We start from the raw sequence: 24,233 nt of genomic DNA, 5'->3' as shown, positions 1-24,233 counted from the left end.
TTCATGGTAATGCTCTTGGGTTTTGGTGACTTACGTGGCTTGGTTGAGTTAGAAGGATTCGGTTCTGATAGTTTGGTTATGTATAAGTGGATTCCAAAGAGTACTCAATGGTTTCTACCACGAGTCGAGGCGTATATTTCCTACTGGTGTGTGGAACATATTTATATTGCATATTGTGATTTTCTCATGGATGAGATCAAATGGAAGGTTCCTAGCTAATTGAATATACATACATACATACATACATACATACATACATACATACATACATACATACATACATACATACATACATACATACATACATACATACATACATCGACACTACATACATACATACATACATACATACATACATACATACATACATACATACATACATACATACATACATACATACATACATACATACATACATACATACATACATACATACATACATACATACATACATACATACATACATATATATATATATATATATTCTACTTGGGACTCAGAGTTGATTTTGAAATTTTCGTATTTTCCATATGATTGCATAATAGGTGTGGTGTGTTGTGTAGGATTGAGATTTGCATGTGCAAGGTCACGATTCGATTTTGAAAGGAAGGTCCTAAATTCTTAGGTAGCATAGATGGTTTGATATGACTAGATGAATGATATCACTATTGGTATTGCTTGAGTAGAGTGTACATTTCAAAAGGCTCATTGTGTTTTGACTTACGGATGCTTCATTGGTATTACGGTGCTCGCCTGGTTGACCGACTGCTGATATTCAAATTTTGCTATGTGGCACGGAAGAATTATATAAGTATTCCTCGTGGGATGATCATGTATGAGAGATGTATTAGACATTCGGGCGGTTGGGATCAGATATGGTGATTCGTATGTTCTATGGATTTGGAGATTGGGAGTTCTCAGGAGCAGATTGTTTCATGGTTGTGGACTATAAAGTGTGGTCGAAGCTAGCCAGATGATAGTATGTGTTATGATTCATTCATTATAGACTTTCGGAGGGTTATTTATCTATTTGTGGATGACCAGAGTTGATTTGGGGGTCCATTGGTAGGCCCAATTAGGATGTGTTTTCTACACCGAGTCGGATTGGTTGGCTCCATACTGCTATTGTTGAGGGATGTGCCATTCGGTTGTTGTTGAGCTTATTCGTGTTCTGAAATGATCTGTGAGTTACACCTCTATGCTACGAGGAGTTGTGATTCGTTATATGCACACATGTGCGGTTCTATTGAGGCCTTAGAGCGGAATTTGAGCGAGATGAGTATTTGGGTATTGCATGATTGATTGCGTATTGGTTATGTTATTCCAGGTTTCGTGTGGCACTGCGTCATCTGCTTCTCCGTGGTTATGGTAATGCACTTGGAGTACTTGATGTCGAATTGTGCGTGGTTATTGATTTTGAGTAGGGTGGCTTGAGGTATATAAGATGGACAAGTGTTTGGATGCGGTCACGCGTGGTAGCAAAGTTATGTTGAGGTATGATCCTTTGTGTTAGATTCGTGTGTTATTGTTCTAGGGTGTGTGATGGATTTTTAGCATTCTGTTGTGGTTGTACTTGTTAATCTTATGGGACAGTTCTCTCGTTTGAGTCATTTTCCATGATTGAGTGCATTGGAATGTTGCTTATTGGTGCACAGATTACACGAGTTATGGCTTTAGATTGTATTGATGTGACATGTCACTAGAGTGGTCGTGTTGGATGAGATGGGGTCATTGGACCTAGAATGGATACTATCAGGTTTGATTACAGCATGTTTGAAGGATAATATTGGAAGTCGGCTTAGAAATTTGCTATAGTTATTGTCGAAGGAGAGGGAGCTCCATGACTTGTTGATCTGATGAATAGTTATGAGTTCCACATGTTTCTTTCATCATCGGCAGTGTACAAAGGTTTTAGAACGAGACTTTGTTTGATATGAGGTATTGGGTTATTTTGAACAACTACGTATTGTGATTAGAAATTATTGCTATGAGTATTTGAGTTATGCGGTATATCATGTAATTACATCTTGGGTTATAGTGAAGGTTTGATACAACATTCACATTTATATAGTGTGTAAATATGAGATTCTGATCTTATAGAAATTCTGGATGTTGGAAATGGATTCTAAGGCTTATGGGCTAAGGTTGGAGTAATGATCTTCAGTTATGTTGTGTTGTCGGGCCTATATGGAATAGGGTGACATGGGATCACCCCCGGGTATGTACATGGTAAGGTTACATGGCGGTTTGATGACTTTGAGAACAACTCTAGGCACGTTCGAGGACGAACGTATGTTAGTGGGGGAGGATGTAAAGACCCGACCACTCGTTTTGAGCATTTACACTCCACCCGGTGCTTTGAGGCATACGTAGCTCCTTATGATGTATTATCACTTATGTAAATCATCGGTTTTGGTTTTCAGGTTATTCGAAAATGATTTGGAAGAATGATTCTCAACTAGGAAGATTTAAATTAGAAAGAGTTGACAATTTTGACATTTTAGTAGTGGACCTCATATTAGAGTTTTGATGGTTCTGTTAGCTCTTTTGTGTGATTTTGGATTTAGGAGCATGTTCGGAGCGTGATTTGGAGGTCCGTAGTTGAATTTGGCTTGAAATGGCAAAAGTTGTATAATTTTGGAAAGTTTGGTTGGGAGTGGACTTTTTGATATCAGATTCGGATTGTGGTTCCGGGAATTGGAATAGCTTTGTTATATCATTTGGGACATGTATGCAAAATTTGGGTTCATTTAGGGTTGATTTTCTATGTTTTGGCACGAGTTTTAGAAATTGAAATTTCATAGTTTAAAGATTTCGATTTGAGGTGCGATTCGTTGTTTTGATGTTGTTATGTGTGATTTGAGATCTCGAGTAGGTCTGTGTTGTATTAATGGACTTGATGGTATGTTCGGACGGGGTCCCGAGGGGCTCGGGTTAATTTCGGACGTAGTTCAGATTATTTCAAATGGCTTTGCGTTGCTAGTTTTTCTGTTGTTACCCGTTGCTTCTGGCGTTCTTCCCGATCGTGAAGGTGTGGCCGCGATCACGAAAGGTGTTTTGGTCAGGGGAGCTATTTGTTCTTCACGTTTGCGCTTCTTAGGTCACGTTCACATTGGGTTGAAATTTTTGTCTTCGCATCCGCTTCCATTGCCCTGCGTTCACGTAGTGTTGAAGTTTGGCAGCCGGGAGTTGAAGAAATTTTCAACGTGATCGCGAAATATTATTCGCGTTCGCGAAGCTTTGGCATTGGTGGTCATTGCATTCGCGTGGGGTATATTGCAAATGCGTAGAGCCTTTTGTTGGAAGTGTGATTTTGTTCATTGCGAACGTGATGGGTTTCCCGCGTTCACGTAAGAGAATGCCTTGGCAAAAGTATAAACTACTCTATTTCGAGGGTTTCAACTATTTTAGCATTTTTGGAGCTATGGAGCTCGGATTGAGGCGATTCTTGAAGCAATTTTAACCATGTGGATTGGGGCAAGTGTTCTCTACTCGGTTTTGGTTATATTTCATGAATCTATCTTTATTTTGGCAATTGATTGATGGAATTTAAAGAGGAAATTGGGGGATTTAGCCTAAAGTTTCATAAAATAAAATTTTGAGTTTTGAACATCGATTTGGAGTCGGATTTAAGTGAAACTAGTATGGTTGGACTAGTAATGGATTGGTTTGTTGGATTTTGTGAGTTTCATCTGGTTCTGAGGCGCGGGCCCGGGTTGGGCTTTTGGGATGATTTTTGGGCTTTGATTAATGATTCAACCTTTTTCGATTGAGATTGGTTCCTTTAGCATTGTTTGATGTATTTGAGTTATTTTTGGTTAGTTTCGAGCCGTTCAGAGGTCGGAACGCGCGGGATGGTATTTTTAGAGCATCGCTTGGCTTGCTCGGTATTGGAATAGGCTCGTTCGAGGTAAGTAACACCTCTAAACTTGGTGTTGAGGGTATGAAACCCCGAATTACGTGTTATGTGTTTGGTGTTGAGGTGACACACATGCTAGGTGACGGTCTTGAGAGCGTACACCATGTGAATCGTCGCTCCGTTATTTCTATAGTACTGTGTAGTTACCTAATCTTATTTGTAACCATAAAATCTCTACGTACTAAAGTAATTGAGCTGTTAATCATGCTAGAAATCATGTTTAGGCTATATGCTGGTACTGTTGGAATCCATAGTGGTCATTCATTGCTATTGACTTATTGATTTTATTGAAATTTCGTACTCAGTCATATTTATTCATTACATATCATATCTCACTCTCTGTTGTTTGCATCATATCATCATTTTCGGGCTAGTTTCATGATATTGTGAGCCCGTGAGAGAGGGACTGGAGAGATTGATGACTGAATGAGGCCGAGGGCCTGGTTGTGAGGATATTAATACTATAGCATGTGAGTTGTCCGTGTGGATTATAGCGTTTGGGCTAAAGGAGCCCCTCTGGAGTCTGCACACACCCCTAGTGAGCGCGGTTGATTATATTGAGGGATGGATCTTCCCTTGACATGGATCTTGTCCGAAGTATTTATATACTTGGGGATGGATCTTCCCCACGGGCTGGATTTGGCTCTACTCAGTACTGAGTGACTGTTGGTCGGTTGATGTATATATTCCGGGATGGATCTTTTCTGGGTCGGATTGGCTGTATACAGTACTGAGTGATTGATCATGATGAGTGGAAATTGTGAGACAGTGAGATTGAGTACTCTGAGAGTGTGAGTACAAGAGTTCATCTCTGTGATACATGGCATTGACATGCACACATGACATACATGCATAGAGATGTGTTTCCTCATGTTGTACGGTATCACGTCATTCGTGACTTCTCACACATATTGATATATGGGCATAGAGAGGTATTTCACACTTGCTATCTTGAAAGAAAAATGAAATATCTTATTTATTATGGAAAGGATTTTTGGGAAAATTGTATAGTTTTCAAACTTATTCATATTTTTGACGATTTCGGTAAAGGATTTGGGTTTTTGCTGATATACTTGAAAAGCGGAACTATTTTTCGGGAAACTATGAAAAAGATGAGCATGTTATCTCTGAGTTACTTCTTTTATTACTTTTTTTGCGTTTATATGAACCATTGTTGGCTATTGGATGTTGGACCCGACCTTTGTTCCAGCTCGTCACTACTTTCAACCTAAGGTTAGGTTTATTACTTATTGAGTACATGGGGTCGGTTGCACTCATACTACACTTTTGCACCTTGCATGTAGATGTTGGCTGTTGATGTTGCTGAGTTCGACGGGAGCTGGATTTGAAGATGTACCTGCGTTCCGATTGTAATTGCCTCTTGTTCATGGTAGCCTTAGATTTATAAAACTCTGTTTATGTACTTTTCAAATAGATGATGTATTTACTTCATACCAGCCTTGTAAACTCTATTCTTAGAAGCTCATGATTTGTACTACCAATCCTTGGGAGATGCATCAGATTCAAATATTTCTTTACTTAATTGCTTTATTAATTGTTATTGGAATTGGTTAGTTGTTAATTGGCTTACCTAGCAGGTTGGGTTAGGTTCCATCACGACTAGTTGGTTTTTAGGTCTTGACAGAAGAGCTCTTCTGTTGTATCGGTCTGTGTTGGATGGAGCCTTTGGTTGCGCTCTGCGACAACATGATGAAATCGGGAGGAAAGAACAGATGATATATTATCTGAATAAGAAGTTCACACCTTACGAGGCTTGGTACTCTTTATTGGAATGCACCTGTTGTGCTTTGACAAGGATAGCCGAGAAGTTAAGACATTATCTCTGTGCATACACTACATATCTCATATCAAGGATGGATCCACTAAAATAAATATTTTACAAACCCATGTCTATAGGTAAGTTAGCAAAGAGGCAGAAATAGCTAAGTGAGTTCAATATCATTTATTTGACTCAGAAGGCGGTCAAAGGGCAAGCACTGGCCAATCATTTTGTAGAAAACCCTATAGACATAGAATATGAACCATTGAAGATGTATTTGCCCGACGAGGAAGTATCATTTGTAGGTGAGGATATTGCCGAAACATATGAGGGTTGGAGGATGTTTTTCGATAGAGCAGCCAACTTCAAAGGAGTGGGCATTGGGGCTATCTTAGTATCATAAACCGGTCTAACATTATCCAATATCCGCAAATCCCAAGGTCCTGTACACCAATAATATGGCAGAATACGAGGCTTACATCTTGGGACTCATAATGGTCATCGACATGAACGTTCAGGAGTTGCTGGTAACCAGAGATTTTGATCTATTGGTACACCAGGTACTAGGAGAATTGGCTACCGAGAACACTTAAATATTGCATACTTGCATTGTGTACAAGAATTGATCAAGAGGTTCACAAAGATAGAATTTAAACATGTTCCAAGGATTCAGAACGAGTTTACAGATGCATGGGCTACCTTGTATTCCATGATACAACATCCAAACAAGAATTTAATCGATCTTATCCCAATAGAAATTCGTAAGCAGCCAGCTTATTGTGCTCATGTTGAAGAGTTGTCTGACGAAAATCCATGGTTCCATGATATCAAGGAATACTTGGAGAAAGGAGAACACATGAGAATGCTACACACATCCAGAAGTGCACGCTTCGAAGGTTGGCCAACCATTTCTTTCAGAGCGAAGGAATTCTATATAGAAGAATGCCTGATTTAGGATTGTTGTGATATGCCGATACCAAGGAGGCATCTAGATTGCTCGAAGAAATACATGATGGAACCTGCGGACCTCACATGAATGGGTTCGTTCTAGCCAAGAAGATATTAAGGGCAGGGTATTTCTAGATGACTATGGAGATAGACTGCATCAAATATGTTCAAAAGTGCCACCAATGTCAGGTACATGCTGATATGGTACGGGTGCCACCCAACAAACTCAATGCAACAAGTTCACCCTGGCCTTTCTCTGCTTGGGACATGGATTTCATTGGACCAATTGAACATACTACTTCAAACGGACATAATTTCATTTTGGTGGCTATAGATTACTTCACAAAATGGGTTGAAGTCGTTTCCTATAAAGCTGTAACTAAAAAGGTCATAGCAGATTTCGTCCGGGATCGTATTGTTTGTCGATTTGGAGTACCTGAGTCAATTATTACTGACAACATCGCCAATCTCAATAGTGATCTGATAAAAGCCATGTGTGAAACAAGAGGCCGAGCTCAGCAACACGAAATGGATACGGAACCGATATGAAAAGCTGTCTCTCATTGATGGCAAGAGGATGAATGCAATGTGTCATGGCCAACTCTACCAGAACAAAATGGCAAGGGCTTTCAATAAAAAGGTTAGATCGAGGCAATTCACATCGGGGCAATTGGTGTTGAAATGGATCTTCCCGCATCAGGATAAAAAAAGGGGGAAGTTATCACCTAACTGGAAAGGCCCTTACATGGTTCACCGAGTACTGACAGGAGGAGCGTTTATACTTGAAAACATGGATGGAGAAATATGGACGGAAACCTATCAATTCAGACGCAGCCAAGAGATATTGTGTTTAAGACTATGTTTGCACTTTCTATTTGATGTAACCTGAACTACGCTTGACCAGATTCCCATTTAAGAAGGGATACATAGGCAGCCCTGTGGGTTCGGTCACATCATAATAAAATCTTCATCCCCCCCCCTATGGTCAAAAGTTGGGGCAAGATTTCGAGTTCGCCAATCTCATTATGTCAAGGATTACCAAGAAGTGTATTGCCAGACGTATGCATTTAAACTGGGGTAGAATTTTGAGGAGGGTCCTCAAAATTTCAAGTTGAGTAGGTTGCACTGTCTCAAAGCGTGGCACGGTCTCCGATTCGAAAATTATTTATTTTATACATCATCACATATTTTGAACAACTACATTTTTATATAAATGATTTATCACAAATGCATATTTTTTGAAAATTTCATTTTCTGTAGTAGCCAGACATTATCTAGGGTGACTCGAACAAGGCCTCAAGACAAGGAGCAATGATGAAACGAAGAATCAAAGGCACGAACCAACCTTTCCCCCAAAACTCATGATTTTTCTTTTGATGCAGGCACAATGGACATAACAAGCACGTCCGCAAATATATACATATAATAATATCACTATCTTCACACCGACATAAGTCACCAAGCACAAACACGTCAAGCTAAGGACCACTTTTTCCCTCTCACATTTAATCGTTGCTTTTCCTGCATAGGGCTAAGCTCTGCCCTTATCATTGCATAAGGCTAAATGTTGGCTTTCTCTGCATGTGACTAAACACTGTCTCCATTACATTACATAGGGCTAAGCACTGCCCTCATCATTGCATAAGTCTAAACGCTACCTTTCTCTGCATGAGACTAAACATTGTCTCCATTATATTGCATGAGGCTAAGAACTGTCTCCCTTATTGAATAAGGCTAAACGTTGTCTTTCTTCGCATGATACTAAACATTGTCTCCATTACATTATATGAGGTTAAGTACTACCTTCATCACTGCACAAGGCTAAGCACTACTTCTCTTTGCATGAGACTAAGCATTGTCTCCATTATTTGCATAAAGCTAAACATATCCTCCATCACTGCATAAGGCTAAGCATTGCATTCCTTTGCATGAGACTAAGCACTGTCTCCATTACATCGCATGAGGCTAAGCATTGCCTCCATCACTACATAAGGCTAAGCACTGCCTTCCTTTGCATGAAACTAAGCATTGTCTCCATTCTTGGCATAAGGATAAACACTGCCTCCATCACTGCATAAGGATAAACACTGCCTTCCTTTGCGTGAGACTAAGAACTTTCTCCATTACATTACATGAGGCTAAGCATTGCCTCCATCATTGCATAAGGCTAAACGTTTTCTTCCTCTGCATAGGGCTAAACACTCCCCTCATCACATACAAGGCTAAGCACTGCCTTGTCTTGTTCTAGTGTACAACTATGCATCGGCTATTCCCTCTATAGAACGATTGATATCTTTGCATCTTTGTATTTCATAGGTTGAAACATCGCCACATTGTCCAAGGCGTCATAATCTGAAGGCATAATCCTCATAGCTCGAAGACATCATGTCATGACCTGAGGATCTCTCGAAACTGCACATCATTATTCAAAGGCATCATAGTCCAGATGCGCCATCTTTATGGCTCGAGGACAACACTTCATGGCCTGCGAATCCCTTATCATACGCTTCATGTCCCAGGATATCATGGTCTAAAGACATCATCCTCATCTTCCAAAGGTATCTCTCATGGTCTGAAGGGAATTTGCATCATATTTAAATTACGAAATAACCCCATATATTCGTGTGCATCGTGTTTTAAGTTTTGCAGGTAATTGGGGAGGTAACCATTCTACAAACAGGAGCAATTCTTGCTCCAGTTTTCATTCATAATGTTCACATTCTTTGATCATCTCAAACGAAATCGATGTTCAGCAATTGATTACCCATTATCCTGTAACCGCTCAAATGTTTTCCGTATACATATGTAACATTCAAATTCACATTCATTGCTCCACCTGAAATTGTTCTACACTATCATATCCAAAAGATTCTCTTTTTAAGTACACGACCGCTCTTATAACAACTCTATCGGTTTCGTTCGTCGTTGGATCTGGAACTACACACGACCTAATTTCCATAATACCGGGGATATGTAGGCAACTCAAGAACTTGGATTCGGCCCCCATTTTTTTTTCAAAAAATGCCCCATCTTTGTTCATTCGGACAAAATTGATCATCATTTTCTTTACCCGACAACTCTTTCATCATTCTCGGATAAAGAGGGGTAGCTGTTGATACCCAATTTTGCCCCATATTTTATAAATGTTATATATACTTTCAAATATCATTTTGTACTATTATCCAATTTATACGGGTTATATAAGTATTTTCTATAATTTTAAGCTTCAAAATTAATATTTGTTTCATTCTAATTATTCAAATATTTATTTAATTATCCTTTTAAATCATTTAGGGTGATTTAATCATTCAAATTTATCATTTCTACCTACATGCATGTTTTATAATATTTTACTTTATTTTATATAGTTATATTTGCATTTTTATGCTAATTATATATTTTTTCAATAATAGCCTACACTTTGCAACTAATTGTATTTATTATTTTATTTAGAGTTAAAACAACTTTTTATATGTTTACAACCTTGAGCTATTAATTTAAAGTACTTATTTTCTTAAATAATAGTTTTTGTATCTATTTAGCAATTTTGTTAATTTATTTTTCCTTAATTTCTTTATTTTTTAAAACTGGCCTTTTCGGATCAAATAGGCAGCCCAGACACCCCAAACCCTTGGCCCAATAACCCCAACCCAAACCAAATGACCCCTGTGACTAATCCGGTCAGAACCCATTTAAAACAATTCGCCCCGCCTTCTTTAAAATTCTAGTCGCTGATCTCTTAAGATCAACGACCCACGATCAATCCCTCATTTTAATTACCCTCCTCCTAAACCCTAAGCATCACATGTCTCTTTACAGCTGCCCTCACACGCTCTCTTCTCCTCTAAGATGAAACAATAGCCGACTGGGAGGATTCTCTTTTGCCCTTTCCTTGTACGCGTTCATATGCGGATTTCACTTACCTTAGTTGTTCTTCTTGCTCAGTTATGGCAACTTTTATTACCAGTCCATCTAAGGCAAGGCCGATTCTCTTAAATCAGGTAGATATAGCTTCGACCCTATGAATTTTGATGCAATCTTGGCTTTATACCTATGAATTTAGATATAGCTTCGACCCCTCGAAGGCTTAACGATTATTACTTGAGACCTTAAACACTGCTATTACTCTCTCACTCTCACATATTCTATTGTTCTGAAACTTGAGACCTTGGCCAGCTGAAATCCAAGGCCACCAGAGTTCGATTGTTGCTCTTTCTCAGTGCGAGCACTGCCCGGGGTTCACTTGAAACCTTTGGGAACTTTGACGCACTGAGATTCTAGAAGTCTTGTTGTTCTCTCTTTGCTACTGATAATTGAGCCGTTGCTGGAAATTAATTTCTCATTTCTAATTGAGCCATTCTCTTTGGTTCGTGCTCTGTAAACCAATGTTACTTGAACTTTTGTGAGTCAATATGATTATTCTACTGTGCTACCTTTGTTTTCAATCATGTTCTCTTTAATGTCATTCTACAGTTAATGCCTCAATTTTGTTTAGTTTCTAATCTTAGAATCATGAGTAGCTAATTAAGTTGATTTATGCTCTTTTTATATTTTCCCGGTTCGAATGTTAAACCTGATTAATGCTTGATATGAGTGTATCTTCATAATTTGCTTTGAATTCTTGTGTCAAAACTTTCTAGTAATTCATACTTGCCCAGAAACTATTCAAATATGCTCTTTCCTCTTCATGCTAAGTCACTCATGCACAACTTTCTACTTGTTCACTTTCTTAAAATGATCATGCCTATGTGAATGAACTTTTTAGACTCCATGTTTCTATGCTACATGTGAGCCTCAACACTATACTATAGTTGCATGTTTTACTACAATTTTGTTGTCACAATACTGTTCTGAAGGCCATGCCTGCTAGTGCTAGGTTTGCTCAGTTTAATGCCTAGTGTTATCTTTGGTATGTATAATGGAACCTGTTAGATGTGATCAACCTGCATTCTCAAAATTAGGTACTTTCTTGCTAATTAATTATCACGATATTATTGACCTTGAGTGTTCTTAATAAGCTTTTCTTATTAACATCTTGCTTACCATAGGCTGACCTACAATTCTTAGTTATATTTTTCCCTGTATTCTTATGTTGAGGTCTTCTTGTAAAGATTACTATTGGTTCTTGCCTCTCAAGCATGTCATTGCTACTTGTTAACCTTCTTGTAATTAATTCATAAGCATGCCTGCTTTGAACTCCCATGCTTAGTTCCTTTACTTTATAGATTTTTGTGTACCAGATACTTGCAATTAAATCATGTGTAGCCCAAGAAGCCTGTTACTTTGAACTTGTTTGCTAATCTGTAAGCCCCTGTATATGTCCACTCTATGTATCCTGCATATCCTCTATATCTTATGTGTGTTTATGTGATATTCAAATGTGTGCCTTGTCCCTGGGGTGTTTTCTTGCTCCTGTTAGTTGTAATATTAGGGTCTAAATGTGTGTATATTCTTCCTTAGAATTTGAGTTACCTTAAATGATTTTGGTTTGCATGAGTTACCATTCATGTCTTCATTATTTGTAACTGGTAATGGATGGCCAAGAAAATGATTTTTGTTGTTGGGCCCGGATTGCTGAATCTGATTCTTGGTACTGTGGTTTTGAGCATACTGTCTGCGCCTGGGATATGGGCTTGTTCGAGTTTTAAAGCCTATTTGAAGGTCCAGATGCATTGCTGGGTTATTTTATATTTGTGTTTAGGAATGTATTTATTCTATTTGGGCCTGTAATAATCTGTAATAACGAATGATGGGGAAATTAGTAAAAAGAGGGGGGATGAGATATTCTAACACTCGCATGAAAAGGGAAGAAAGCATGTCTATAGGCTTTGATTGCCTTTTTTATACTTGCTTTGATGTGTTTTGATTCTACACATTAATAGAAATCATGTCTATAGGAATCGTACACACTTCATTTAATTTGTCTGACCCTAGTACTTTATTCAAAGCATGTTAGCTTAAGTAATTGCTACATTTGTTTCCATATCTACTATGAATGCTTTAGACAGAATGTTTATAGGGATCACATGCCTTGCTTAATAGACAATATGCTTACAGGATACAATAATACGTGCCTTTGATATACTCATCTAGATACCATGATTATAGGATTAACTAATTAGTCAGTTGTTTCTGTTATTTTCATTATACTGCCTCACTTAGATGACTTCCCTATAAGGATAAAGTGTTACAAAACCAAGTCTAATTGTCAACTGTTAGAGATCCTGCCTAGAGGATATTGTCACTCGCATAAGAAACTGTTTATAAAGTCGACGCTGCTAATTCCGGGCTCTCAAAGTTGTTTAACTACCTCATTGTGTAATATTTAGATATCATACATGTAGGTCTGTAACGTTTATAAGTTGCAATTTCGTTAATCTAAGGTTGTAGTACCGTATGTACGATACTGGAAATCAGAACCATATAAAAATTATGCCTATAGGATTCAATGACTCAAAATGCGTCTTAGTTGTCTATTGCCTAAATCTGCCCACGTGCATTTCTTGCTTATGTATGAAGGTGAACTTGAGCCATTTATTGCCTTTATGTGAAGTCTCATATGTTTTGAATGGGCGCCTAATTTTATCATTTTGAGCATCCTAAGTAAAGTCTAAAACTACCCAATAGTAGGTCCAACGCCTCCTGGACCATAGGCATGGGACGGTAGTCCACTCATAAGACGCGACCTAGAATTGAATTAGGGTGCCTTTAAGTAACAACTTTAACATAGTAATCAGGTAGCAGGAGATGATAGTTTTTGCTCGCTGAATAATATAAGCAACCTCTACCCTAAGGGAGTTACAAAGTATTATTTATGTTGCACAAGGTGATCATTTAGGCTAAAAAACTTAGGACCCCCTTTCCCTTTACATGCTTGTTGTTCACACTTAGTCATTAAATATAGACCAATGCAGTTGTATCCCAGTAACCTCTAAGACTTGTAATAATTATTTATATAGTTTAATTCTTATGTTGTTTTCTTTACACTTGCTTTTGTTACAATAGAACCTTCAACTTCCACATATTTCTTCACTTATATGATCACCTAGCTTAATTATAATTCAATAATCCACATAGTTTAAAATTCGGGTGGGAACCACATATGTGGACCTCGAAGAGTGTCTAACACCTTCTCTTCGAGGTAATTTGGGCCCTTACCCGATCTTTGGTGACGTAGGCTAGTCAAACAGAGTCATTTGCAAATAGATGCCCTAACGCACCTTAAATCGTTAGGTGGCAACTCTTCTCTTTTAATTCCCATTTTAAAAGATTTGTCACACGTCGAAACCTACTTTCACGAGAATATAGGGTGTGACAATATTCCGGGTACAACCAAATCAAAATGAACCCGGAGGATCAGGAAAAAACTTTGTTTATAACGAACTTTGGCACATATTGCTACAATGTGATGCCTTTTGGGCTTAAGAATGCTGGAGCCACTTATCAGAGGCTCGAGAACAAAATGTTCGTAAAGAAAATAGGGGAAAACAATGGAAGTTTATATAGATGATATGCTGGTTAAGTCTTTGAATGCAAGCGACCATCTGAAACACCTCTAAGAAACCTTTGGCATCCTAAGGAAGCACAATATGAAGCTTAACCGAAAAGTGTGTATTCAGAGTCAACTCTGGTAAATTTTTGGATTTTCTGGAGTCACAAAGGGGGATCAAAGTCAATCTCGACAAGCTGAAAGCCATTGACGACATTTCAGACCAACTGACAAATGTGAAAGAAGTCCAAAGGCTAACTGGAATACTAGTCTCTCTAAGCAGGTTCATTTCCCGGTCCTCAGAAAAAATGCCATCACTTCTTCTTACTTTTGAAGAAGAAGAACAACTTCAAATGGACTCTGGAATGCCAACAGGCCCTAAAAGACCTAGAACAGTATATATCAAGCCCTCTGTTACTATCAAAACCAGAGGAAGGTGAACAATTGCTAAAATATTTAGTATTCTCGTAGGTGGCGGTAAGTGCCATTCTAGTCTGGGAAGACGAAGGTACGCAATCTCCTACCTATTATGTTAGAAAAGTTTTAACGGGAGCGAAAACGCGTTATCCGCATCTCGAAAAATTGGTCTTAGCACTCATAGTCGCTGCTCGAAATCTTAGGCCTTACTTTATATGCCACTCGATAGTCGTGGTGACAACTTTTCCCCTGCAGAATGTCGTTTACAAACCTGAATTGTTAGGTCGACTAGCCAAGTGGGCAGTCAAAATAAGTGAATCCGACATCGAATATAAACCTAGGACTATAATCAAGTCACAAGTTTTGGCCGACTGTGTGGCTGATTTCAGTCCCGGGCTACTGGCTTTGGCCACCAACGAAGTGGTGATGGTTTCAAAAATGACATCAGGAGTTTGGATCTTGTTTATGGACGGAGCTTCCAATGTAAAAGGGTTCGGGCTTGGGGTAGTCTTAATTTATGCCCTCTGGAGAAATCTTAAGGCAAGCCATAAAACTGTTCCTCTCACTAACAATGAAGTTGAGTATGAGGCTTTGATTGTAGGACTTGAATTTCCCGGGAACAAGACTCTGAGGTCATTAAAATCAAATGCAATTCCCAGCTGGTTGTAAATCAGGTATATGGAATCTTCAACACCAAAGAGGAACACATACAACAATATATAGTAAAAGTTCAAACTTTGCTCGCACGGTTCAGGGAATGGTCAATCACCCACATCCCAAGAGAAGAAAACACAGAAGCAGATGCATTGGCCAATATAGGATCTTCCACAGGATGAATGGATCAGATTCTAGTACAATCGTATATCTCATGCACTCGGTATTGCATGTGGATGGTTATTATGAAGTAAATGCGACCATCTTGGTCTGGTACTAGAGAAATGAAATCATCGACTACCATGAGCACGACAAACTTTTTGAAGACCCGACGGCATCCCGGGCACTCCATACCAAAGTAGCTTGTTACAGCTTCTGGGGAGGACAGTTGTATAGATGGTCATTCCAAGGCCCGTTAGCCCAATGTTTAGGAACCTCTTAGGCTAATTACATCATGAGAGAGGTTCACGAAGGAATATGTGGAAATCATTCAGGTGCAGACTCGTTGGTGTTAAAATTAGTTAGGGCAGCATACTACTGACCTCGAATGGAATAAGACGCTAAGGAGTTCATTCAGAATGCGACAAGTGTCAACGTTGTATGCCGTTAGTACACCACACATCAGAGCTATTAAACTTGGTATTATCACCATGGTCATCCATGAAATAGGGATTGGACATAGTCGGTCCGCTGCCACCGACTCCCGGTAAGGTAAGGTTTCTTTTGATTTAACTAATTACTTCTCTAAGTGGGTTGAAGCAGGTCCTAACCAGAAAATCGGCGAGCACGAAGTGGTCGATTTCCTGTGGAAGAACATAATTTTCTGGTTCAGAATACCAAAGGAGATAGCTTGCGACAATAGGCCATAGTTCATAGGCGCAAAGGTCACAAAATTCCTTGAATACTTGAAAATCAAAAGACTCACATCTTCGCCATACCATCCGAGAGCAATTGGCTAAGCGGAATCAGCAAATAATGAAATTATTCAAAACCTCAAAAATAGATTGGAAGCATCTAAAGGCAAGTGGCCCAAAGAGTTACCAGGAGTGCTATGGGCATACCGGACAATGACCAAGTCAAGCACGGGAAATACACCTTTATCTCTCGTATGCGGAGCAGAAGCTCTGATCCCTGTGGAAGTAGGAGAACCTACCTTGAGGTACTTTCGGGCGAATGAAGAAACAAACAACGAAGCATTGCCAGTCAAATTGGAGCTACTTGATGAATGTAGGGACATGGTGAACATAAGGATAGTGGCCTAGAAATAAAGAATGGAAAGATACTATAATCGAAGAGCCAATTTCCGTTATTTCAAAGTGGGAGACTTGGATTCAAGAAAAGTGACTCAAAACACCCGAGAGATCAATGCATCTGACGTGGGAAGGCCTCTACCGAGTTTCAGCTATCACATGAAAAGGATCATATGAACTGAAAAACCAAGACAGAGTAAAATTAACAAGTAACTAGAATGTGACCCACCTCAAAAGGTATTATTACTGATGAGCACCACTTGTACTGAAAGTATATGCTGCACTATTTTATCCTTCGTCCAATTTTTGTCTCAATTGGATTTTCTGGCAAAGTTTTTAATGAAGCAGCAACAAAAGCATAATAAAAGTAAAACCTTTAAACAACAAGACATCGAAATGACAAACCATTGATAGATGGTTAAATAGTCTTTGGCTGGGTGGCAAATTCCTAAGGGAAAGCAAAATTTACCACTAGACCAAAGGCTACTCAACCATTTACAAGTGTTTTCCCAACAAGCTACTGGGGGTGGTTAGATAATCTTTGGCTCGATAGCAAAGTTTCTAATGGGAAATGAATCTTGCTATCAGATCAAATATTATCCAACCATTCACTAGTGGAACCCTCAAAGGAGAAAGACTTCCAATATTCGAATTTGTATTCTTCACATTCGAATACTAGGGTAATGATATGAGAATACGACAACCCGATTGCCACAAAAATTGGGACTACAAAGTCCGCGAACAAATATTCTTCATCGAGACCGAGGACTGCATAGCCAGCCCCATAGAAATAAATTGTACAAATTAGCCACATGTAATGGCAATTTCTTTTCTTTCAGCAAAACGAATTCTTATGTACTTTTTAATATAGAAGGAATATTCTTACCGTGTTTCTTGTCCAAACGATTAATTGATTTTATCATTTGAAAGTGAATCAGTAATTCAAATGTTAGTGCCGAAATAAATAGGAGACGTCCTCTTCAAGATCACCATGAACAAAAAAGGACCCTCTCTTATGAAATCCTCACAGTAAAGGGTTGGATCCAAAAACGTTTATGTCCGGAATCCAAATGCTATTGGGGAAAAATGAACCCCGAAGCCTTGCATAAGTCGACGCAAAAAAATAAACTTTGCGTAATGATTAAATGAAAAGAACTTTTATATATCAAATGTGTCAAGCAGAACAAGTACAAAAATTCAAAAAGAAAACAAAGAACTAAACTACATCGTCCCAGGAACTCGGGGGGAGAGAAGCATCAATGCCCCCGGGAGAAGTAGGTGGATCTTCCATTGGCTCAGAATCTTGGCGTTCATCATTCTCTTCAAGTTCCTCCTCGATTCCCCAGAACTCAAAACCGGAACCAGAAGAGTTAGTTACATCGGGCTGAGTAGGGAGGCATTTTCTAGTGGGTGACTCCAGCTCTCGGGCCTTAGTGATTTCATCGTCAATATCAATGACGCTCGTTTTAGCCTCTTCCAAGGTTTTTCTCCTCATGGTATACATATACTATGTTTTTTCAATGATGAAGGAATCTGTTCAGCGCTGAAGTTCTGATAAAGCCGCTCAACCTCGGTTGAAAGGCCATCCCGCTCGGATCTCACGGTGCTAAGGCTAAGATCAAGATCACGGATAGTGGTTATATGAACCTTATTTTGTTTTATGATCATCTTATATCTATCCTCCATTTGGGCATGCTTATTCTCGGCAGCAGCAGCCTCTTCGACTTTGGAGTTCAAGGCTGCCTACAAGTTATTCAATCTCTCAATGGAGGCAGATTCGTGCTCGGCAGCAACAAACACAACATTCCAGACCTCAGACCATTTAGACTTGGCTTCTTGAAACTGTACATTTAACTAAGAGGCTTCTTAGTTGAGGGTCATCATTTCCTGCTCACTCTACTGCAGCCGATCCTTTAACTCACCAGCTTCAGCTATTTTTACTTCCAACACCGGGAAACAAGCAGCAATTTGGTACCTCTCGGCCAACAGTTGATCCTGCTCGAAATTAAGCTTCTCTTTATCGATGATCAAATCTGAAGGCACTTGGAAGCAAGGAAGTTGGTTTGATAAGAAAAAACCAAAATTAGAAACTCTGTCAAAGCAAATCAAGAAGAAACAAGTAGTAAAGAGAATAAGTATATTACCGTTGTTTCATTGTACATGGCATTGTTTAACAAACACTCTCCCAAGAGAGAGTATATCTTCTTCTTATCCTTTTCTGAAACCAGCGGCTTCAGATAATTGGCAAGTTCCACCGATCGTGACAGTAGATGGCATTCGATAGATAACGAGAGAGAGACACTCCTCCTCATCTAGGATTTGTAGAAGGGGGCGAATAGTTGTGCCCACAATTCCCATGGTCTGGGGATTGGGGAGGAGGGACATCATCTTCTTGGGTGTCTGCGGTCGGTGAGGGTGATGTAGAAGTTATTGATGATGAAGGTATGGTCGGTGTAGAAGGATATGAAGCTGATGGTGTTGTGGGTTGAGAAGCAGATGTAGTAGAGGCAGTGATGGTCGTTGGCTGCTTACCAACCGAAGACAGAAGAGGACCGGTACTCAGCCTCACAATACCAGGAGCAGTAGCTGGGACTGGAAAGGGAGAGTAATTAGCATTCTCCACCAAGTCATCCCCCCCCCTCCCAAAGCACTTGGGCATCGTCCTCGATTGGGTTTGTAAGCTCTTCAGATTGAGAATTTTGTTGAGCTGATGAAGGATGTCTCCTTAGTAGGGAAGCCTCTTCATCACTGGCTTCCCCATCATCATCGATCACCACAGAGACTGCGGCTGGCTCGGGCGTGGCTTTCTTTACCTTTTTATTCTTGCCCTCGACCGAGGAAGAACGTCACCTTTTTGGTTACTTGTTCTCCGGTCAGGGACTCTGAGAGAAAGCGCTTGCGCCGGAAGCAGGTCCAATGGAATTTATTCGAGTGAGAACCTCTTTCAGCAACCTCATCGCCTCTGCGGGATTAACCAAAACATCCTCCTCAGGGATGGTAACAAAGCCCTGCAGGAGACCTGAATCAAAAAAAAAGAGTTTAACCAGTTTTCTTATGCATGAAAGTGAGATGAGGGAAAATCGGTTTTATGAGTCAACTTATTATGATTTTTGGCCTTCCATCCATATTTGGGGGCCAACTCTTTCCGCCGGCAGGTCTCAGGCATGGTGATACCCAGAATCTTCTAAATCCACCGGTCTAGGCCTTCAACCCTTGGTGGTGTCCGCCGAGTTGCTGAAATAATAAAAGAAGGAAGATCAGCAACAACATGAAATAAACTTTTTTTTAAAAAAGACAGACTTTGAACTTACGTGTACGAGTCTACGACTTAGGGAAAGATAGAGTTGTAACCGGGATGATATCCCTGGTGGCAACAACGGCAAATCACTCCATCCATCCACGATCGTTGTCATCATCTATACTGGTAAGCAAAGCATGGTGGCCACATTTGCTGAAATTTATTACTCCCTCATGGAAAATCTTGTGGGAGTAGAGATTCATCATATGAGCCAAGGTGAACTCCTCCTGCATTTCCTGGCACAGCCACCACAGATAGGCCACCGTTCACCATACCGAAGGGCCCACCTGTGCCAAACAAACTTGGTATCATTGGCACAGCTCCAAAATCATGGGGTCAAGTCCCCCGCTCAAAGAAAATGCACCCAAAGTGAATGGATACATATAAACATACATGAAGCCCTTCTTAGTTAAGGTTACTCGCTCCACCAGTTCGGGAGCAATGATGTTCATGTCATGGCAATCACAGTCCTCCTTCACAACAGGAATGATGGAAGGGCAAATAGAAGAATGGTATATGCTAATAGCCCAAGTGCGAGAACTTGAAGAAGGGAACTTCTCTTCGAAGTCCTTGGCTATGTTAAGTTGTTTAAGGATGATGGTGTTCACTGTAAGGGGGTCAGCATTAACATCGATTTTGTCTGTGCTCTCCTTCGGACCGCCACCTAAGAGAAGGCCGGAGTTCTTGGAAGAATTATTAAAGGAAGACATGATCGGCAGAAGATGATGAGAATTATTTGAATAATATTAAAAAAAGATGAATGAAACGAAGAGTTGAATGCAAAGAAGTTGAGAGAGTTTTTTAAAAAAAATGTTAAGTGTAAAAGAAGAAGAATGAGGCGTATAAGTAAATTAATAAGCGGCTAATATCGTGACAATGATTACCTTGAGAACTGGCAAAAATATTGCTAAATAGTGGAGTAACATGTATTCGGGGTATTAAATGCGAAGAGACGTGCGTTTTATCAAGCGTCAAAAACTTTTCAGAAGGGTTCAGAAATTTTCCACCAAAAAAGAAATTTTCACCAACTTCCTGGTGACACGAAGATATGCCACTGGAAAGAAGGGGGACTATCTGTATAGAGTAAAATCAGTTCACATCAAATACTCGAATGATAGAGTGACATGTGAGACCCTGGACGAACGGAAGATGAAGCAAGTTAAAACCAAGACCGAGGACAATAGCTTCAGTTAGCATCGGGTAGACCCCGAAGAGAATATTATTAATGAGGGAAAATGAACAGTTGTCATCAGATGACATTCAATGAAGAATATTCCTTGGTATTGAATATATGCTCATTACAGAGAATTTTGGCATTCATTACCTGCCATGACGTATTCATCAATGACCCCCATTATTGTCATTTAGAGGGGTTTGATCATAGGACATTGTTCCCTAGGTTTAGCTATAAATAGTGACTTCAACTGTCATTGTAAGACATGCAATTTCTGACAAACTTATACTATACATTATTCCAAGCTTAATATTAATTTATTTTATGTCTAACAATATTCTTATCGCGCCTTCGGAAGCCTTGCTCCTGGAATCAAGTTGTCTGCTATTTTATTTCGATTTCAACGCTAAGTCTAGCATTTTATTTAATTTATCTGTCATTTTGGGATCAAATCGATTCGTTTGTCTATAAATCACGCTATAAATTCAACTGCGCCGTTTTACAGGTAAACAACAATAAAGATGGCATTTGTGGGGGTGGGGGTGTGGCCGGAGACAGTAGTGGTTGCCTCATTTTTTCATACAGTCTTGGCCCTTGAAGTAGTAACTGTGCAGAATGCGCTTCCCTTTTTCCTCTAGTATAGGTTTCTTTTTCATCTGCACAAAGGCTTGGAGCCTATGTTTTGTACCAATAATGGCATTCACTTCATTTCCATGTATCTAGATAGGTTATTACTCCTTCATGCTACAATAGGGAGGTTTTGTATTAATATACAATCCCCTCAAGTCACTTGTACTCGTTTTTGAAAGTTGAACAAACACTACAGAAAATAAGATTGTCTCCTCCAAAAGTATATATCGCCGGTTGGAATGGCGACCATCCTAAATCTATTTTCTTACGCATGTTTAACTTTTGAGGCGAGTTCAGTCACCACAAAAGCTAATAATAAAATGAATAAGATTTTGAGTGGACTAAGCTCGCCGCAAAAGGTAAACAATTGTGCCAAAAATAAATTTAAGATTGGTGGCTACTCCATCTGGTGTAGCCTTTTGGGCGACTAAAATAGTCTGCCACAAAAAGATTGTCGCTAAAAGCCTTTATTTCCCGTAGTGAAAATGCGCCGTTGGTATCTTTATTTTTTTTTTAAAAAACGAAGAGAATTGAGAAAAGATTTAGTGAGAAGGGAGAAGCATAAAGCTTTTTTTGTTTTTTGTTTTTTATCCTCATTATAAGCTAACTCTCAAGGATGAGTACTAAAGTGACATATTTTTTGCTGCTCCTTTTTTGCAAAGTTTACATACACAGGAATTTTGATAAATAGTTTTCAATAACATATACTAGACAAAAGGGGAAGAAGAAAAATAAGGGAAATTTACAACAAACGTGGTAAAGTTTTTTTTTTACCATTAAGCCTAGTATTGCGAAAAGTAATCACATGCATGCATGTCTATCTTCTTTTGAATTTGAAAGAATTCTAACCTAATTGAAATTCTAAACGTCAACGTTATCTCTATATAATTATATGCATGTATATCTCTTAAACCTCCTCCCCAAAACTCTCCTTTTTATTCTCTTCTTTGTATCTTTTTAGTTTCTTCTTTTGCTTCTAACAGCCCTAGGCGTCACTAATTTAATCATTTTAGTGTCTGTTTCAAATTACTTTATTCCAATGAACAACCAAAATGATCAACAAGAAATCAACAGAAAAAGGAAGAACAACAACTTGCATGATCAAAATAATGCTAGTACTTTTAGTAAATTTTCTGCCGAAAATATTCCAAGAGTTGGAGAAGAAGGAGAAGAAGACGACGATAATGATTTGCTTACACTTTCACTGTCCTTTCCTCCGACCAATAAACCTCGAAAACAATCTCCTCCAAAAAATCAACCAAATCTCCCACCACCATCATTGCCTCTGCCATCAGGCTCTTTTTACCTCCCACCAGTTTTAGCGTCGCCAACGCCAATAGTAGCCGGTCCAATACAGCCAATGCGCAAACGACGTAACCCTTCAAAGGCAGCGAAAGATGGAAAAAGTGATACTATCCCACCACCATTTCCTTGGGCCACAAACCGTCGAGCCACAGTCCATACGTTAGATTACTTGTTGTCTAAGCAACTTTTCACCATAAGCGGCGACGTTCAATGTAAGAGATGTGAGAGAAAATACCAATTGGAGTATGATCTGAGAGAAAAATTCTTAGAAATTGGAACTTATATTGCTGAAAACAAAGCAGCCATGCATGATCGTGCCCCTGATATTTGGATGAATCCTTTGCTTCCAACTTGTCAATTTTGTAAACAAGAAAACAGTGTGAAACCAATAATCTCAGAGGACAAATGTACCATAAATTGGTTGTTTTTGCTACTTGGGAAAATGCTTGGATGTTGTACTCTTGACGATCTTAAGTATTTCTGTGAACATACTAAGAATCATCGCACAGGTGCAAAGGATCGTGTTCTTTATTTAACCTACTTGACTTTGTGCAAACAACTCGATCCAAATGGTCCATTTGATCGCTGAGAATTAGGGTTACGTCGTTCTTGTTTAGATTATTTTGGATTAATTGAGAATTTGCTACTTTGAATTATGTTGAATGAACATTTTGTAAGATTGATGTTTTCTCCTTAATTTTAGTTTTTCTTTTTATCATTGTTGCAATTTATTTTCACGTTAATTGCTTGTTGTGTTTAAGTCTTTAAAGTTTGTACAGAAGATATGTTCAACACCCTCGGGAACACACAAAAATTTACCGTGCCTATTAGTCTCGATGTCAAACACAAATTAAAGAGCATAGCTACGGGGTGGATAACCCCCTTTACCTTGTATCCTCGTCGAAAAATCACTAAGTCAATTACATTCAATTACAATTCTCTATTATTGAATTTTTTTTGCTTTCATACGGAATAAAGGCTACAATCATCAATAAAATTTCTATTTTCTTTATTCTCTCAATTTTTTTTCTTATTATTTATTCCCTTTCCGTATCGTTTTTATTTGAAAAAGTGAATCATATCGGTTGTTAGAGACCCATAGTATTTGTTTAATTGCTCTGACTAAAAAACTATTTTTTGGGTAATTAAACACTTAAATTAAGTTTGTTTTTATGGATTCTGAAAATGCGATGCATAAATTCTCCTGGTGGTAGATGTGGTTGTATTCATTACCTTAGAGTTGAACTATATTTATATAGTTAAACAATATTAAGACATTTAATTTGCATTTAATCTCGTATCTATTGATACAAAGTAATAATATGTGCAGTAATATCATAGGCTAGAGTTTATGAAATTAATACTCCCT

General features: G+C 38.9%; 2 protein-coding genes across 2 annotated transcripts; both read left to right on the top strand.

Moving 5' to 3' along the window:
* Positions 1 to 6,157: 6,157 nt before the first annotated feature.
* On the top strand, positions 6,158 to 6,654 carry LOC104235081 (uncharacterized). The gene is made up of 2 exons (XM_009788762.1): positions 6,158 to 6,259; positions 6,373 to 6,654. Exons 1-2 carry the CDS (start codon positions 6,158 to 6,160, stop codon positions 6,652 to 6,654), a joined length of 384 nt encoding a protein of 127 aa, XP_009787064.1.
* Positions 6,655 to 22,598: 15,944 nt separating this feature from the next.
* On the top strand, positions 22,599 to 23,453 carry LOC104235071 (uncharacterized). Its single transcript, XM_009788752.2, has one exon. It carries the CDS (start codon positions 22,599 to 22,601, stop codon positions 23,451 to 23,453), a length of 855 nt encoding a protein of 284 aa, XP_009787054.1.
* Positions 23,454 to 24,233: the final 780 nt, after the last annotated feature.

Source organism: Nicotiana sylvestris, chromosome 1 (assembly GCF_000393655.2).
Source record: "Nicotiana sylvestris chromosome 1, ASM39365v2, whole genome shotgun sequence".
NCBI classification, from domain to species: Eukaryota; Viridiplantae; Streptophyta; class Magnoliopsida; order Solanales; family Solanaceae; genus Nicotiana; species Nicotiana sylvestris.
The sequence above is the reverse complement of the archived record's forward strand: the minus strand, read 5'-3'. Positions and strand labels throughout refer to the sequence as shown.